Source organism: Lepidochelys kempii, chromosome 3 (genome assembly GCF_965140265.1).
Source record: "Lepidochelys kempii isolate rLepKem1 chromosome 3, rLepKem1.hap2, whole genome shotgun sequence".
In the NCBI taxonomy this organism is placed as follows: Eukaryota; Metazoa; Chordata; order Testudines; family Cheloniidae; genus Lepidochelys; species Lepidochelys kempii.
In genome coordinates, this window is record NC_133258.1 from 140,571,206 (window position 1) to 140,589,479 (window position 18,274).

At 40.8% G+C, this 18,274-nt stretch overlaps 2 protein-coding genes across 2 annotated transcripts in view; one reads left to right on the forward strand and one right to left on the reverse strand.

Annotated features, from left to right (window-relative positions):
• The window catches only part of CATSPERE (catsper channel auxiliary subunit epsilon), an 88,356-nt gene extending 77,241 nt beyond the window's left edge, over positions 1 to 11,115 (forward strand). Inside the window, exons 15-22 of the mRNA XM_073338278.1 lie at positions 1,367 to 1,420; positions 2,373 to 2,406; positions 2,509 to 2,588; positions 2,972 to 3,071; positions 6,206 to 6,292; positions 8,270 to 8,427; positions 10,279 to 10,332; positions 10,929 to 11,115. Of these exons, the coding sequence (XP_073194379.1) occupies positions 1,367 to 1,420; positions 2,373 to 2,406; positions 2,509 to 2,588; positions 2,972 to 3,071; positions 6,206 to 6,292; positions 8,270 to 8,427; positions 10,279 to 10,332; positions 10,929 to 11,115 (754 nt within the window). The remainder of the gene's footprint in view (positions 1 to 1,366; positions 1,421 to 2,372; positions 2,407 to 2,508; positions 2,589 to 2,971; positions 3,072 to 6,205; positions 6,293 to 8,269; positions 8,428 to 10,278; positions 10,333 to 10,928) is intronic.
• HNRNPU (heterogeneous nuclear ribonucleoprotein U) overlaps positions 1 to 18,274 on the reverse strand; it is a 296,525-nt gene that overhangs the window by 164,818 nt on the left and 113,433 nt on the right. The window lies entirely within an intron of this gene.

Consider the following 18,274-nt stretch of genomic DNA (forward strand, 5'->3'; position numbering starts at 1 on the left):
CAAAGCCTCATGCAAATAGGAATGAACGGCTTTACTCATTGGATGTTAGACAAACCCTAGCTTTCTACATAGAAAGAACTAAACCATTCTGAAGGTCCACTCAACTGTTCATAGCTGTAGTTGACAGGATGAAGGGTCTCACAATCTCTTCACAGATAATTTCATCCTGGATAACTTCATGTATTTGCACTTGTTACGATCAGGCAGGTCAGCGTTTCACCACCAACAAACCTGACTGTTCATTCCATAAGGTCATAAGCATCCCCAGCAGCATTCCTAGCACAGATTCCTATTCAGGACATTTGTAAAGCAGCAACCTGGTCATTGGTGCACACATTCTCCTTCCATTATGCCATCACTCAGCATTCCGGAGATTATGCCAATTTTGGTCGAGCTGTTCTGCAGTCTGTGGGTCCATGAACTCCACGCCCTCCACCTATTCAACTGCTTGGGAGTCACATAGTGTGGAATGCACATGTGCAATAACTCAAAGAAGAAAAAACGGTTACTAAAAAACGGTTACTTCCATAACTGTTGTTTTTCGAGATGCACTGAACATGTCCATTACACGACCCCCCCTCCTGTCCCCGCTACGTTGGAGTTTTCCAGAAAGAAGGAACTGAGGAGATGTGGGGTCAGCTGGATGCTTTATACTGGTGCTGTTTGTGCACACTGGCAGGGGATGCCCTGATGGGTTCCACTGAGAGAAACATTTCCAGTGATTGTGTTTGTAGTGCACGTACCTAGAGTGGAATGTACATGTGCAACATATCTCAAAGAACCACAATAACCAATTTTTATCATTGAAATAGGTGCTCAATGCAGATGAGAAGTTGGGCCACCAAGGAGCCATGAAACTTTGCCCTGCACAGCTCCAGCTCTAGGTAGATTAGAGCAGCACTAGGGCTGCTCTAATATATGCCAGCTGGCAAAGGCCCCTGAAGGCAGACCACAGTGGCACTCCAGCTTCATCCCTTTCCCCCACTTGGCATGCTCCCTATGACATAGCTGGGAGAGAAAGTGGAGTAAGAACCAGTTATGCTATGCTGGCTCCATGTCAGTTCAGAGCTTCTCTCTGCGGAGGGAATTCACAGCTGGCCAAATGTAGCCAGTGTATGGCCCATTTGCACTGCCAGAGTGGTGAAGAGGGGCCAGATTGAAAGAGAGAATCTGGCCCATATTTAATGTATCAAAGCTATTGAGAAAGTTTTGCTGAATAGAGGTCAAAATATAGAACAAATATTGGACTATGATAATTCTCTGACAATACTAGCATGATGAGTTCAGTCATTTACACTTTCATGCACTACTTCAGTAACAAATAAAAACCTTTACATTATACTGATTATTTGTTTTATTTCCACAGACCTTCATATGTAACCTGTATGAAACATAATTTTACTACTTACAAAATACGTGGGTAAGAAACTTGATTTATTAAATGACCATAAAAAGAAATATAGGGTCTTTTAGATATAATTTATATATGGAAATGCAGGAAGCCATTTATATATATACACAAATTATTATTCTAAATATCTGTAAAGAGACATTCTCAACTTGAAAGCTAGTCAACCAAAAAAAAAAAAAAAAAAGAAAATCTAGTTAAAAGTAGTTTGTTACTACACCTGTCCTTTAGTCCCTGAAACAGGGTTTGTGTTTGATCCAATCACATCATCCTATTTTTTAAAAATGTTTTTCTCTCCAATAAGAAAAGGAGGACTTGTGGCACCTTAGAGACTAACAAATTTATTTGAGCATGAGCGTTTGTGAGCTACAGCTCACTTCATCGGATCTCCAATGTTGCTGTCTGAAATATCCACACAAACAATAGGGGAAACAACTAAGGGCCCAATCCTTCATCCATAGAAGTTAATGGGAGTTCTGTTATTGGATTTCAATGGTAACGTGATCAAGCCTCAAATGACTATACAATGAAAGTGACTGTACAAAAAGAGTGAAATCCTGGCCGACTGAAGTCAAGGAGCAAAACTCCCATTGAATTCAATGGGGCCAGGAGAGCACCCAAATGCTCAAAGGGAAGAAACTTGGGATGAGGGGAGGAAAAAGAGCTACTGTAGTTACTAGTTATAAATAATACTTATAACAGTAGTTGCTTACAGATTGTCAGATGCAAGTGTTATTTTTAAGTTGATGTCTCTTTAAGATGTCCAATGATATAGGAGAGTTTACAACTTTATAGCAGGAGGATTTGCAAAAGCTTGTTTCACATGTTTTTAAGCCATGAAGAAAAATTGCATGCTCAGTTTTAAATCTTCCTACTTAAACAATCCAATCCATTTTATACCAGAAAAGAGGGGAATATGGTTTTAAAAGGTGTAAAACCAACAATAAGTTTTTCCTTACACTAGGAAATATCTGTGGGTTCCAACAACGGAAGACCTGGTAAGAGAGTTACAGGGTTTTATTTTAGTTGATGTGTGTGGGCATGCAAAGAAGAAATATAGAGAAATATACAGTATATTACCACAACTTTTCTTTTTTTAGGTGGTAAATTATGATTGGGATAAGTATGGTTGCCTAATGGATCTTCATTATGCAATACCTTTTCACCCTGATATTGCCTTGTAAGTATAACGCTGAAATATTGTGTGGCAAGAGAAGGACTCCTTCCCACAGCGCTGCATAGTTCTCTGAAGCTGTAGTGGCTACTCCAGCTGAATGGCAAGCATAACAGTAGCAAGCCCAGTGCTGGAGGCAGGAATATCCACATTGCAGCAGAGCCTTTGGTCCCACCCATGATGCTGCATCCTATTTGCTCATAGTCCACTGTTGTGCAGGGAGTCCTCGGAGCAAAGCCTCTGGGCTGTACATTCCCTGCTTGTCCTTTTCTCCTTTTGCACAGCAGCACCGCACTGTCCATGTTTCCCTCCAGGGCCACGGAGTGAGAGGTATTTGCCCATTTATATGCTTTTACCAAAGCAGTATTTAACACCTGTATTGTTTATAGATATAATGGCAGCACATTTGTTAAAACAGTTGAGGCAAATTTTATTTTATGGGAGGTTCATGGCAGAAATGACTACAGCTACAACTCATCTATGAAGCAGGTATGGCATCTTTTTATTTAGATTATATTTGTTGCTATATATTGTGTGAAGTTGGGTAAATGCAATGCTTGATTTTATACATGTTCAGTCCTCTTCTGTCTGAATCACCCTATTTGAATGGAGATATTGTATAGTAGTTGTAAATTACATTACTTGTAACTTTCAGCGTCTAATGTATTGGTTTTAACAGCATCCACTGTTCAAAATGGAACACATGAATCAAAATCAAGAGGTAATCAAAGAAAAGAAAAAAGAACTCTGTGCATGGTAGTATGGTTCAGGAAGTGAAACTTCAAAACCATCTTTAAGTTTAGTCTGCCCTCTGTTTGGGGGAAATGGGAATACAGGACTATCCATACAGAATCATAGAAATGTGGGGCTGGGAAGCCCTTAAGAGATTTAGTCCTTCCTGCCATGCTGAAACAGGATTAAGTATACCTAGACCATACCTGATAGGTGTTTATTTAGCCTGTTCTTAAAAAGAGATTCTTTCAATCTCTGAAGTCAAATTCTGCCCTCAGTAATACCCATGCAATCCTATTGAAGGCAATTTCTATATAACTGAAAGCAGAATATAGCCTTTCATTTTTAAGCAGAGTGACATGCTCCCCAGGACTCTCAAAGCCAGATCATGCTGTCAAAGCAATGTGTAGAAGGCTGGGAAATGGAATTATTGCTAGACTAGGCCAGAATTTGGCAAAAATAGGGATGAGCCTTAGCAGAACTGAGGCTTCACAGTTTGGAAGATGGAAATGGCTGGCAGTGGAAAAGCCAGGGCTTGTGTGGCGTGGCTGCTCAACACATCATCATCCCTACCCTTGTGTAACGTTGCTGCCTTTGGTGGGACACTTCTGAGAATATCAATTCAGGACAAATTGCTTAGAGCAGGGCAGTTACAGCCCAAGGCTGGGGTTTCTTCACCTCTAAGGTGAGGAGCCAGCCAAACCAGCCAAACAGAGAGGACTTTGGTTTTACTGTACTGGCTAACCATAAGTCACACCCGCAATTCCCTCAGACACTCCAGTTTCCCAGTATCACCACCAGTGCCACTTGTTATGTGGACGAATGGTTATGAAAACCAATACCCCAGTAAAAGAAAAAGGTTCTCCTGATCCCAAAGGACCAAGCCCCAGACCCAGGTCAATATACAAATCAGATCTTACCCACAAATCATGCTGTTGCCAATCCTTTAGAATCTAAAATCTAAAGGTTTATTCATAAAAGGAAAAAGATATAGATGAGAGCAAGAATTGGTTAAATGGAATCAATTACATACAGTAATGGCAAAGTTCTTGGTTCAGGCTTATAGCAGTGATGGAATAAGCTGCAGGCACAAATCAAGTCTCTGGAACACATCCACAGCTGGGATGGGTCATTTAGTCCTTTGTTCAGAGCTTCAGTTTGTAGCAAGGTTCCTCCAGAAGTAAGAAGCAGGATTGAAGACAAGATGGAGGAGATGCAGTAGCCTTTTATATTCTCTGCCCTCTGGAAGATCACCGCAGCAAGAGGGAGTTAGGAGTCACATGGGCAAGTCACATGTCCATGCATGGCTCAGTTCTTTACAGGCCCATGCCATTGTTTACATTCAGTTGAACCTTCCCAGGAAAGCTTTGAAGTGGATTGGCATCTCCCACAGTTCATTGTCAGTTAAGTGTTTCTTGATTGGGCTCTTACTGAGAATAGTCCCTTCTCAAGAAGCTGACCAAATGCTTCACCGAGGCTACTTAGAATTAAAACACGTTGATATACAAGTACATAGCCAATATTCATAACGTCAACTACAAAAATGATACATGCATACAGATAGCATAATCATAATCAGCAAATCATAACCTTCCCATAGACACCTTACATGACAACCTTTGTACAATATTTGCTGCAAATATATAACAGTGGTTGTAACAATGATCTATACAGTTACAGGTTATCTCAGTAATGTCACGCCCTGCAGAAAGATACTAAAGCAAGATAGTACTAACATTGGGTTTGATTTAAAAAAAAAAAACTATGGAAATCAATCGTTTACTTCAATGGCTTTGGGTCAGGCCTATTACCTTAATTACCTTTTGCTGAATCTTCATCCATAGTATGGGATTGTGGGAGCTCAGAGAACAGCAGACTGGATTCCTCTGACAACAGTTCATGAAAGAACCATAATGTTATGGGGACTGAAGTCTTATATAAGTGAAGTCAGACTATAGTCCTAAATGCTGCAATTGTCAGTACCTGAATGACCATGATTGATGAAAGAGCACCTGTGGAGGGTCACTGTCTGGCTCCTCAGCTGTGTTGCATCCCTCTTTGGTTTGATGTCTCATTGTTTCTTGGACACCATACGTTTTGCCTGAGGATATGTCTACACTGCAATTAAAAACCCACGGCTGGCCTGTGCGAGCTGACTTGGAGTCATGGGGTTCAGACTAGGAGGCCGTTTAATTGTGGTGGAGACATTTGGGGTGGGTGGACCTGGGCTCTAGAACCCTGCGAGGTGGGAGGGTCTCAGTGAGAGCTCAGGTTATAGCCCGAGCCCAAACATCTACACCCTATACCACAATTAAACAGCCTATTAGCCCAAGCCCTGCGAGCCCAAGTCTAATTGCAATGTAGACATATCCTAAGTGCTTCTTCTTCAGAATGCACAGCTCAGACATTGTAGATGCTGTAAGGGCTACAAGTCCACTTGTTCCTTTTCCTTCTCAGAATGTATTTTTGTTATGGCTACAATTTACATTAGTGCTATTTACATACCATGGTCAAGTCAAGCCCATTTTATTTGGCTCCCTTCATGGAGCATTTATTTTATTCTCATCGGTGCTGCCTACTTCACTCAGTACAGGTAGCTATTGAAACTTGACGCACCACTGGATGTTAACATTATTATTGCTAATATTACTACCCCAATATTTTATTTTAAAACAATGTACTCCCTAAGGGCAGAGTCTTTCCCCGAGTATGTTTTGTTGCCTTAGATTTATACTGTGGTACTTTCACTATAGCAGCTATATAAGATAAATAAATATACAGAACCACAATGCCCAATACCTATGTAAATACTGTATTACCCTTCAGAAAATAACAAAGGGATAGAGAACTAATATTTTTTTTAATTTGTACATTTGAATGATTTTGAATAGGTGGGTTGTTTGCGTGAAGCACAGACTTGGATTTCAATGCTTAAGGGACATGAAAACAGTACATTAGATGAAATATGGGGGCCACAGGTAGGAAATTATATATTTACAAATTGTTTATGAAAAATATGAATGAACTCTGCAGCTGTCTTACTTGGCATTCTCACACTATTAGTATCTCGAGCAAGTGGAATACAAGTCAGATGGCAATACAGTAATGATCTGACAATGCTATGAAAGGATATTGTTATTCCGAAAGACACTAATCCCTCGTTGTCATGTGTCTGGTTGAATGAAAATCACAAACATCATTAAAATAAATGAGTGTACTAAAATATTGTATAGCTTTAGGAGCAACTGAAATTCTTTTGTAGTGGTAAACAGCTGGACACAAGGGAGGGGCTAACCCTTGAGAGATATGACAAGCCATGTGGCCAGAGGGAAAGTGTGGAACTAATGGAGGCTCCCCAGGCACAAATGCAGGGGCTGTGGGCTGTGAGAAGTTAGAATCAGTAAGCAGTGGCAGGGTGACCCTGTTACAGCAGTTTCTTGGGCACAGGTCTGGAGTCTGGCTTGAGATTTCTCCAAAAGCATGTGTGCTGTATGTTCAGAGAAACAGAACTTTGGGTGAAATCCTGGCCCCATTAAAGTCAATGAGAGTTTCATTATTGACTTCAGTGGGACTAGGACTTCACCAATATATTCTATGTATAAAAGAATTACCACCAAGGATTACCTCAATTTTGTCTCACTGATTTCTCATCCAAACAAAATCATCTTACAAGGCCCCAAATTGGCTTTCTGCTGGGCCAAAGGGGCATTCGTATGATTCCAATTCACTAAACTATTGTAATCAGCACCTAAGCGTGAGCAGCCTAGTCCTGGAGGATCAATGGCCCAGAAGGGCAAGAAGCTGGAGGATTCCTGGACAGTTGGGAGGAACTTGGGGGCAGGCACTATCTTGGCAGGAGTGTGTGGTTGGAAGAGTGAGGGCTGTGGGGAGGGCTCAGTGAAAGAAGGAAGGACTGTGTTGCTCTAGGTGGGAGGGTGCATGAGCCTGGGGAAAGGACTATGATTGAAGGGAAAAGGTAGTGAACACTTTGCACTTAGACTAGCATGTGTTCCAAGAGAAGGTGAAGGCTGAGGAGCAATATATTCCACCAGGCCAGAGGTTCAAACTGAGCAGCCACCTAACAGCCACATCACCAGGCTGAGCATCTCATCTTAATGTGCGCCCCCTAGTGCAATTAGAGGCCTCAGGTTGGGGGTAAAGGTTTTGGACATCTTCGGATGTATGGGAAGTTAGTTCAAATTTTTTTTTTTTAACATTTCAGTGTTGGTGTTGAATGCCCTTATGTCCTCATGCCTTTTCAGCCCGTTGATCTGTTTTACCACGAACCCTGTAACTCTGGGTGCCTTCAGTGCTCTGCTGCTGTGGCTCGTAACCTGGACACTGACAGCCAACAGACAAGCATGCACTGTCTGTTTGTTAAGCAGCTCTGGCTCAGCACTCTGATTCCAGTAGCTGGCTTGTTACACCCCAGCCTCATTCTGGCATCTACCAACTTTGGTTACCATTAGCCAAGTGACTCCAACACACCCCCAGTCCTGAAATTTCCCAAAACTATCTGCTCTGAAATGTCCAGATCTTTCCTGGAGTATTCAGAGGGCTAATAAGGTTTGCTTGCTCCTTTAAAGAGTAAATACCCAGCAGCTTGCCACATTAACTGGAGTTAATGAATCCCAGTCACTTCAATTCAGATACAACATTGGGTTGGTTTAGATTTAAACGAAACAAGTTTATTTTAGGGTGCAGACTGTTTGAAACAAGGCAAGGAATGTGTGGGAACCAGGCTTCTCCCCTCCTTGTTAGCCAACATAGCTGACTAAGTATAGAGCTTGTGAGTGTGCTGTACAATCTCCAAGGAGTTATTCCTTTGGGATATATATAGAGAGAAAGGGAGAAAGAGAGAGAGAGAGATAATTACAAGTCCAGAAACCCAGATAAGTAGGTCTAATTGTTTTTCAAAGCTAGTTTAAAAAATCTCCTTTATTGTTTCTAATCAGAATTACAGATCCTGCTTTGAATCTGAACTTGGACGTCTAGGAGACCTAAATCAGCTGTATCCAATTTTGAACCACTCTGGTTACAATTCTCTCATTTGGCCTACTGAGTACAGTGGCATTTATGTGTTCAGAGTGAAGATAGTGGACCCAAATTTCAGGTTATCTATTTCTTTCTTGACATGTAAAAAGTATTTTTAATGATTGATTTAGGATTAAGATGAATAAAGTAACCACTGTTGTCATTTTAAAAAATTATTTTGCTTGAGGTATCACTTGGCCATAGATGTTGCAGGTATTTTCCACTACCAGTTCTAACTCATGGATGGTTCAGATATGGCTCTGAGGGTCCTCAACCCTTTCATAGTGCAGCTATTATTTTTCCTCTTAGATTTCTACTCATTTTCTGTATAGACTGCTAGAAACATAATGTTTATCCTACCTCTATGGAAAGGAAGGCAAGAGGCCTTCAACATGTGGATTTGACGACAGGACCCACAGGGCCAGATTGTAATCTCAATTTACATTAGTGTAAATCTAGGATCTGACAGTCAAACCAGTTTTTTTTCTAAAGTGATTGTAAAAATGTCATCTTAACAGATTTTCTCTTTGCATATATTCAGAGTAATCTCTGTAAATTTAGGCTAAGTGACTAAAAGAAAGTTATTCCTGTTAGCACTGTAGAACTAACCCATGTAGGAGTTGGTGAACTGGATCAATGGATGACAATTCAACTGCATAAATGCCACTGAGGGTATAATCTGAAGACAGTAGGGTTGCACAGCTGTAACGGAGGGTCTAATTTGGCCTAAAGGTGATGATACATGTCTGAGCAAGAAAAACCCCGGCTTGGTTCTCAGAGCTCAGGTTGAGTTTCTAGGGCTGGTATTTGGAGAAAAATATTTTCTGTGTGAACTGAACGTATTTGATGTGGCAACCATTGAAAGACAAGAAATATTGAACTGCACAATGACTTTTTACAGTCACTTATCAAAGATTAGCCACACCTTAAGGATATTTGCCTTACCTTTAATAAACCATTTCAAAGTTTCTCATTTTATCCACCCCATAATGTAAAGAAAATTTTTAATAAACTCCATAGGGGATTTCATTTAGGAATATGTAGTAACACGCATCCTACATATTTTCTGAAACATTGTGAGAAAGACCCATGAATACCAAACACTCATAGAGGTATTTCATTGATGAAACATTAAAAGAAGAAATTCATCACTGCCTCATGGCCCCTTTGTGCAGGCTGCACCCCCTCCCCCCCTCCCCTGAAGGAGGCCCTGACAAAGGGATGTGTTTCCCAGGATACACTAGCACAGGGGATGTGTCCCCCAATGCAGGAGCCACCAGTGCAGGTGCAGATTGAGGGCAGGATGGGCACTGACCCAGCTATTCCCTGGCTGCAACTTGAGCACAAATTAGGCCTTTCACCAGCCCTAATGCCACTGCCAGGATGAATCTTGTCCAACACGTTTTTTTCCAAAGCAGGGAAGGTGTCAAAACTCACCCTAGAATGTTCCTGACATTTCTGCTCCCCATTATCCTCTCCCCTCCTGTGAGAATGGCTTCAGGTTGCTGAGGGTAGAGGGAGAGTGCGCTGCTTGCTCCTGCAGCAGCTCTGATTGGCTGCTCTTCGCCAGGAGGCAGGCAACTGGAGAAAAGAGCCAGTCAGTGGGTTTTCCCCCCCGGCGGGCTGAAATTCACTAGAGAGCTAAAGCAACTCACATCATTGCCAGATTGGCTCCAGCCCCAGGTGAAATCCCATCACTCACAAAAAAATCAGTAGCATTGACAACACTGCATTACATTATGAAAGTTACATAAAAGTACACCATTTTTAAAAATAATCGGAATGTCTTTATTGAAGTTTAAATAAAGTTTTTAGTTCGTACATGAGGTGGGGTGAATGTGGGCACCAGTTGGTTTCATTGTGATTCTGTATTTTCATTCTGAATATTTTTACAGTTGAGAAAATATTTAAATCTTTTTTTGTATTCCAGTTTTTGTGACTTAAATACAGTCTTTGCGGTCCGTACATATGGCATAGTAGAAAGGTAATTGCTAATAGCCACAACTAAACATAATTTATTATTATTTAATATTTATATAGTGATAAAAATATTGTTATCCTTTGGCGACACTCCCAATCTTACAGTTGGGTAATGAAATCTTAGAGATAATATCCAAATCCAAGCCTTTGGCCTGCTGGTAGGATACAATTTCATTCCAGTTCGAACGGTATTCTCCATTTTTAAGTATAGGTGATATCTCTGGAACCAGTAATATTTCTAAACCAGAATGAACGTCTGTAGTGTGCCCATTGTACTCACTCACTTCTTTATAAAGTGTTTGATCCTGGTCCCACTAAAATCATAGGGTCTTGCCATTCACTTCTATAGAAAACCATTTGGATTTTGCCCTTGAATTCTATATCATCATGACCGTAAAGAAGAGTAAAAGAGAAACTTAATCATTAATCAGCCATATTTTCAAGAAGATGCATATCATTTTTAAGAGTTTTCAGAAGACATCATTCCAAATAGAGTTATGTCTTCTGTCAATATAAAGTCAAAGAGATTCTTGACTAAACAAGGGGAGAATTTGAAAATTTACCACATCTATTCTTAATCGAATCTCATTTGTATTTCAGTCCAAACATTGGTAAGGTTGCTGGCTTTTCAGTCCTCATACTGTCCATTTTTGGGGGCATCCTTGTTATAAGCTACTTCAGGTATGTGAAGATTTATCGAGCAATCATTTATGTTGATCGACTGCTATCTCATCACCAACAAGATCAAACAAGAACAACAGTACATGAGTTGAAGAAGGACCAATAATTTATCTACCATACTGATGGCATTCTGTGTAAAGAAATTGTAAAAGTACATTGGTTTTTTAAATAATTTCAATTTTGTTGGATGTGTTAAGGGTTGTTTTCATAAACCGCTTTTCACCTTTCATATAAGACTAATGTGACTTGTGTGTTTAGTTCCCAGTTCTCGTTTAGTTTTCAGCTCTACCGCTGAGCTTAACATATCCCATTGGTTTCTTTTGTGTGTATAGATGGAGGGCAGTTTATGGCCCCTTTAATAACCACCTCTCAAACCAAATTAAATTAAAATACATCTATGATCTTTAGGCTTGATTTAGCCCCAATTTATGCTGGCTTTCATCAGCATAACTAGCATGCACGACTTTTGGTAATTTGAAATCTGGGTCACGGCTGCGTCAGTACAAAACTCCCACTCTATCAAGAGCCTGTATGCAGCCACTGCAGTCCACAAACTGAGCAGCACTGTCTAGGGCAGGAGAACGCCCAGGACCAGCAGGGAGATATGCTGATTCAACATATTGTTTTGGATGGTGTATAGTGACTGGGCTCCTGTGAAACTCCAGTTGCACTTTAAAGCTGCCTTTCCCCATGAGTGGGTAACAATGCCTCCCCTTCACAAGTATCAGTCAATGAATCCCCTTGTCCATAAGACAGTCAGGACCAGATTGTCAGCTGGTGAATGTTGGAGCAACTCCATTGACTTCAGTGTAGCTACACTAATTTATACTAGCTGATGATCTGGCCCTCAGATTCTAATAATCACTTATACTTTGAATAGATCAGAGCCTTGTATAAAAAGTATGTTTCAAAGACTTAGTAGATAATGCTACTTCTAAAATATTCTGACAGCTGTAATTCTCAATGCCTATTATAAATTTTATGGCAAATAGCAGTTACTCAAATCTGAAAACTTCTGTGATCACACCTTCAATTCAAATATATTATTGGTTGTAATTTACTGAATGTGAATCTGAATGTACATGCAACTGAATGCAAAATGTACTAGATTTCTGTTTACAAACTTGAAACAAATTTTGTAACCTTTTAGTGAGCTCAGATGTTCAACAGACCCCATCACAGCTCCTTCAGATAACTAGTATATTTTGTAAATCTTCAAAAGAGAATCAAGTTACATCAGCTACTGTAACTTAATACATTCAGACACAGCAAATTGAATGTTTTTATTACTAACCTAACAGGTATCGTTTGAGCATTTGAAATAGAATTTACATTGTTTAAAGTTGCAATTGATTTTATATTCCTGAAGGAATTTTACTCGTATGATTTTTATTGGTGCTTAATAAAAATGTTAATTTATATAATAAAAATGTAGAGTGACCAAGTTTATCATAAGAGTTTATCATCTACTTTAATAGTTAATCTCACAAATTAGTTGAAAGACATGATGTGGCAATTACAAACCATAAAAAACATTTAAATCCATTTCCATAGCTCCATTGGAGGACATATTTCCACTGCTAGTCAAAATTTTCTAGTTGTCAAAGTTAGTTATTTTAAAAAGCTTATATTTTTAATGCATTGGTTGTTTTAGTTGGTGTAAGATGATTGGTGCAATTACAAATCCACACAATTTAATGAATAAAGATAGCTCATTGGTTGAGCCTATGGACTGAGTTACAATCACTTTCTTTCATAAAAAATAACAGAGCCACACTCTGCTGTGCATGAAAATCATAAAGGCTAATACCGCGATGCAAAACTGGCTCAAAGAATTCATGAGCATTTGGCACCTCTGACATTTAAGTAGATTAGAAGTTTTGCATTGAGGCATATAAAAAATCATAAAGCCAATTTTGCTTGAAAATTTGCAGCTGTGAATTTTTGACCTGAAGTGAAAGCAGTCCATTCCTACTGAAAACATAAAAGTGATTATGTATGTCCTTAAGATAGTATGGTGTAGTTTGTGCATTGAATTCAGAGTGGTAGCCAAGAACTCCCAAGTTCTCTTTCTATCTCTGCCAGTGACTAGCTTTAATAACACTTTGCACTTACATAGCTCTTTACATTCATTATTTAGGCAGACTTCACAACACCCTGTGTGGAAGATATATATCACTATTTCCATTTTTGAGATGGGAAAACTGATGCTTAGAGACCTGCTTAAAGACTCATAGCAAATTAGTACCAGAGCCAGCTTTAGAACTGACGTCTTCTGACTCGCAGACCCTGCCTAACTCAGAAGCTCACAATGCTCCTCTCTTCCCCTGCCATCAAGTCACTTAATTTTTCTGTCTCTGTTTACTTATTACTAAAATAGGAATAATAACACCTAGTATGAGAGGATTGAAGGGAACTTTTTTTAGCATTCTACAATTTGCTAGTTACATCTCATTGAGCATAGTTTGCACCTAGACTATACATGCTTCCAACAGTGCCACTCCATTCCATCTGTAGACTTCAGATCTTTAACAGATTAAACTGCAGATCTAGTTATGTTTCCAGACCTGGTTGATTTGGTCTTGATAGCCCTGGGAGGTACTGCTAGTAGAAGGTATTTCTTACTACATGGCTCTAATTTCTTAGTATTATGAAACAGGTAAGAGAGATTCCTCCTCAAAATGCTGCTCAGAGATATGATTATATATATTCTAGGATCTTCAGTATTTCTGAAACAAGGAGCCATAGAAGTTCTGATTGAGTTCTCTGACTGATTATTCTGAAATTTAGCTGAATCCAATCCAATCCTTCTCATGATTAAAAGGAATGAGAATGAGCTGGTGTAAGCAGAGTTCATCACCATTCCTGCAGTCCAGAAAATACACAGCTTTCCTCATAACATGACTGCCTTTTGGATAATTCATTTTAGTTTCCTCTGCAGAGAACTGTTTCTTTTCTCCAGCCTTTCTTTTTGACCTAGTTACCAGTACTTCTTTGGTCACCATGTTTGGTGACTAGTCTGCTTTTCCTTGATTATAACTAAAGTACCAAATCAAACCTTTGGTTTGTTTACGTCTCCAGTGCAGTCCAGAGCTGACTACTACCTATGCAGTTCCATGCCTGGAGTTCCAAATTCTTGTTGTCGTGGGACTCCAACTCTCACTACTTCAGTATATGGTTAGAAGGGATTTGAACAGGGATTGACCACCTCGCAGGTGAGTACGTACTCCAACTACTAGGCTATGGAATATACTGATGCAGGGCTGAGGGGTCTCCCTCCGTCTGTCCTACTGAAGTTTTTCTACTTCAATTAAATATTAACTGGGGCAGTGACAGATTTAGAAAGACTCTATAGCAGTGGTCCCCAAACTTTACCTTGCCCCCAAGAGCCAGGAGTCGGGCCGCAGCTCTGGGAGGAGGGGATGAGGACAGGGATAACGGGGCTGAGGCTGGAGCCACAGCTGGAGGCAGGGGCGGGAGCAGACCCTCAGCCAGGGGCTGAGGCCTGCAGCTGCAGCTGGGTGCAGGGATGGCAGCCAGGGCTGGGGCCAGAAACGGAGCTGGGCAGTGCTTCCTCACTGCCCCCTGTGGGGCTGGTCCAGGCACCAGCCATGCAGCCCCACGAATGTTACTATGCTCCCGCCTAGGGGCACACCCCACAGATTGAAGACCTCTGCTCTATAGCATAGTGGTTAGGGTACTCCCCTGAGAGGTGGTCAAATCTTGTCTTCCCCTCAGTAGGAGTGGGATTTGAATTGGGGACAGAGGGAGTGTCTCCCACATCCTGGATGAATACATTAGGCTAAAGGTTATGTGGGAGGGCCTTCCTGCTGTTTTGTGTGAACTATTCTGAAGGGCCCAATCCAGTAGGCAGCTTCTGACCATTCCTAGCAGATTGGACCTCTGCAAATGATTTAGGCAGCGGAATGCCTATCTTTCCCAGTTTTTGAATCACTCTGGAGTTTAGGCAGGAGATAGGCATCCAGACACCTAATGTTGGGGAGTGCTCATGCTCAAGCAGGTGATAGGAACCTGAAAGCCTAGAGGAAGGCAGCAGCATTCATACCCAGAGGCAGAAACTGAAGTGCCGAGTGAGGCTAGGTAGCAGCTGAGCAGGATTTTTTTTAATCGCAGTGGTGCCCAAAAATGGGACTTATGAGAGTAAGTACCTTTGTGGATTGCAGCAGAGTACATTCAGCCGGGGTGAAATGTACAATTTACTATAGTTGAGAATAACAGTCCTGAAAACTCATTAGTCTAAGATGTTCCTGCTGAGTCCCAGCAGATGGCACAGACCCAGTGTGATCTGTTAGAATTGGTGGGCTTATTTCTCTGTTACAGTGGTTTACACTGAGGGAATTCCATTGTAATCAGTGGAGTCACACTGGTATAAAACCAATGCACTAGAGTGGAAAATCAGGCCTGATATCTTTAGAGAAGTATTATTACAGGTAAGTACTTTTCTTTTTTCCTCTTTTCTTATTAACATGTTACCTTTCCCTCTTTTATTTTTCTAGGAAGCACAGTGTGCATTAACCCGTATAATAACTTTTATTCTATATTAGAAAAATAATAGAAATATGCTTTTAAAAATATGGTAGGAGCAATGAGTCCAGAGCAAGAAAGACGTCACCTGCACATTTTTAAAAATGTTTACTTTTCATTATGTTTACCTAATTGTTTTTAAATATTGAGGCTAGAACTACAATTTTGTATGCAAGAATACTTTTTGAAAAAATCCGATCACTGCAATAATGTAATAAATACACAGTGAGTGTTAAGGGATATTACCGGTGCTCAGAAAATTGTGTAACTCAGCCTACAGCATTCATGCCTAACCTTGCCTCAGATATCCAGCATCACACTTGTTCTGTCTTATTGCTCACTAGAAGGATTTTTCTTGTATTCTTTTTAGTAACAGATGCCTGAATTGCAGAATGCACGTAGAAGAGCAAGGTGTGGTCTCAGTGCAGTAATAATACCTGTTATGAACTACTGGAAATGCATTTTTTAAACAACATAAATGGCACTTTTTGCTTTAATTTTCAGCTTTATTTACATACTCCATGTCTTTCTTGCAATTACAGGCTGGCTGGAAGCTATGTTTTTATCTCACTTTCCTTTTCTCCTGCCAGAGGCTCTGATGAACACAGTATCACCAGCAAGGAATAAGGAAGTGAATCATTTAGAGTCCCTGCAGCACTTCGTATTTCTATCCCTACAGGTAGTATGCACTGTTAATGAAAGACAGCACCTTAATAGGATAGAGATGGGAAACTGTATCCCCTGAGTTTTCAGCCTTTGGCTTTGGCCCTTGTAGTTTATCATCTAGGCCTGTTCATGTGACCCTCAACATCCCCTAATCACTCCCACCCGCCCCCCGACTTTGAAAAGTGTTGGATAGTTGCCAGTTCATTTACTGCAACATTTACTACAACAAACTGCAACTTGTGAACCAAAGGAGTTAAGTCGTGTCTAACTGCCTTGATCCTGAACATGCAGTGCATAAGATTACAGTTCCTTCACGAAACATATTATAACTGCTAATAGTCCTGATCTAGCCCAAATTGTCCTGGGTTTGACAAACCTGTCCCAGCTGTTCAAAGTCCCAGTTCGTGTTCTGGGGACTGACAGCTGAAGCCTGACAGGTTTTCTGCAGCAATCCTGGCCTGGCCTCCTATGACCAAAGGCCACTGTGCAAAGTTGTCAGGATAATAACTTCTCTCCCATCTATCTCAGCTGTTCCTCTTGTGCTTCTGCTGGTATCTGTGTGCCGAGTACTGAGATGGACTCAGAGACAGGCAGGAGAGCCTGTAGTGGAGTGCTCAGCAGTTGTCATGTGCATGAGAGATTTGAGCCTGGAAGGGAGCACTAAGTAGACACTATGTGTTGAGGGACGAGAAAAGCATGGAATAGAAATAATCAACTGTGGAGAGACAAAGGAGATGTCCTTTCACTTGGAAGGGGAGAAAATGGGACCTGTTTTTTGTTGCTACAGGTGGCAGAGGAAATGTGAGTACCCGTTTCATTCTCCCTCTAAACATACCAGAAATGGTAGTGGGCCAAGGAAGGACACTGGTGAGAAGCAGCAGAGCCCTGCTGCCTCTATTCCCAACTAAGAGGAAGCTCTTTATCATCTCACCAGTGTGCTGTTCCTGGACTCTGTTGAGGACTGTATCTTTCAAAACTTAAGGGAAGAGGAAATAGATGTCTGATTACATTTGAATTGACACCATGGATTAGTTGCAGGAAGAGAAAAGGGTCATTGTCTGTTCTGTCCTACAAAGCCTCCTGACTTTATATATTCTCTTCCCTTACCTCATAGCCACCTCTGAAGGGAAGATCTCTGCTATTCTAACTGTCCTGCAACCTATCTGCTGTTAGTGTATGTGTATGGGGAAGAAAAGGTTTTTGCTACTCTATTCTTGTCCCGGTCTCTGTCTTATAGAGCCTCCTTCCTTCTGAATAGTTCCAGTACCTGTCTCTGGTTTTTGTTCCTAGCTTTCCCAAGCAGCAATAACATTGTCAACAATCATGTGAGTTTTACAGCTGCTCACTGGAATAACAACAGTGCAATTAACCATTTTTGTTGATTGCATTCTCCTGCTTGGCAAAGCTATGAGTTCCAACAGAGGCCCTGAAGCTGTTTGCACCCTTGAAAGATAGTGCTGCATCCATTTATACTCATTTCACTTTTAAGTTAACAGCAGAACCCTAGGGATTAAAACTTAAATTTTATTTTTATCATGAAAGTTATGAAAATTATGCAGAAAGTGTTGGGTTAGCCTCTTCCCCTCCATTCTCTAGGGAAAGCAAGTGGATTCTTTCTGCCTCATATATTGATGTGGAGACATGCCCCGTGGATATATTCCATAGGTGAGTTGAAGACAAATCTCTCTACATTTGAAAATTGAAAAGCTTGAGGGTGGTTCTCTTTTTGATGTGCCACATTTCATCTCTCCCACAATTTGCTTAGTCACAAAACACTGGACAATTTTTCCGGCAGTGGAGTTAAAAGAACAAATGTTAATCAAAATGTCAACGTATTTGTGTGTTTGTAGGTGACTGGGATGTGGGCAAGGCACCAATACTGCACACCCTTCCTCATGGTTGCAGGGCTCTCCTGATTACCCAGAGATTATGATTCAGGAATGCACAGAAAACTTTATTTTGTGAATGTAGCAGGGGAGGAATGACGTGTGTATCTCTCTGCATTTGGCACTGCCCCCACCTCAGTTAAAATAAAACGTTGGCGAGCAGCCCCT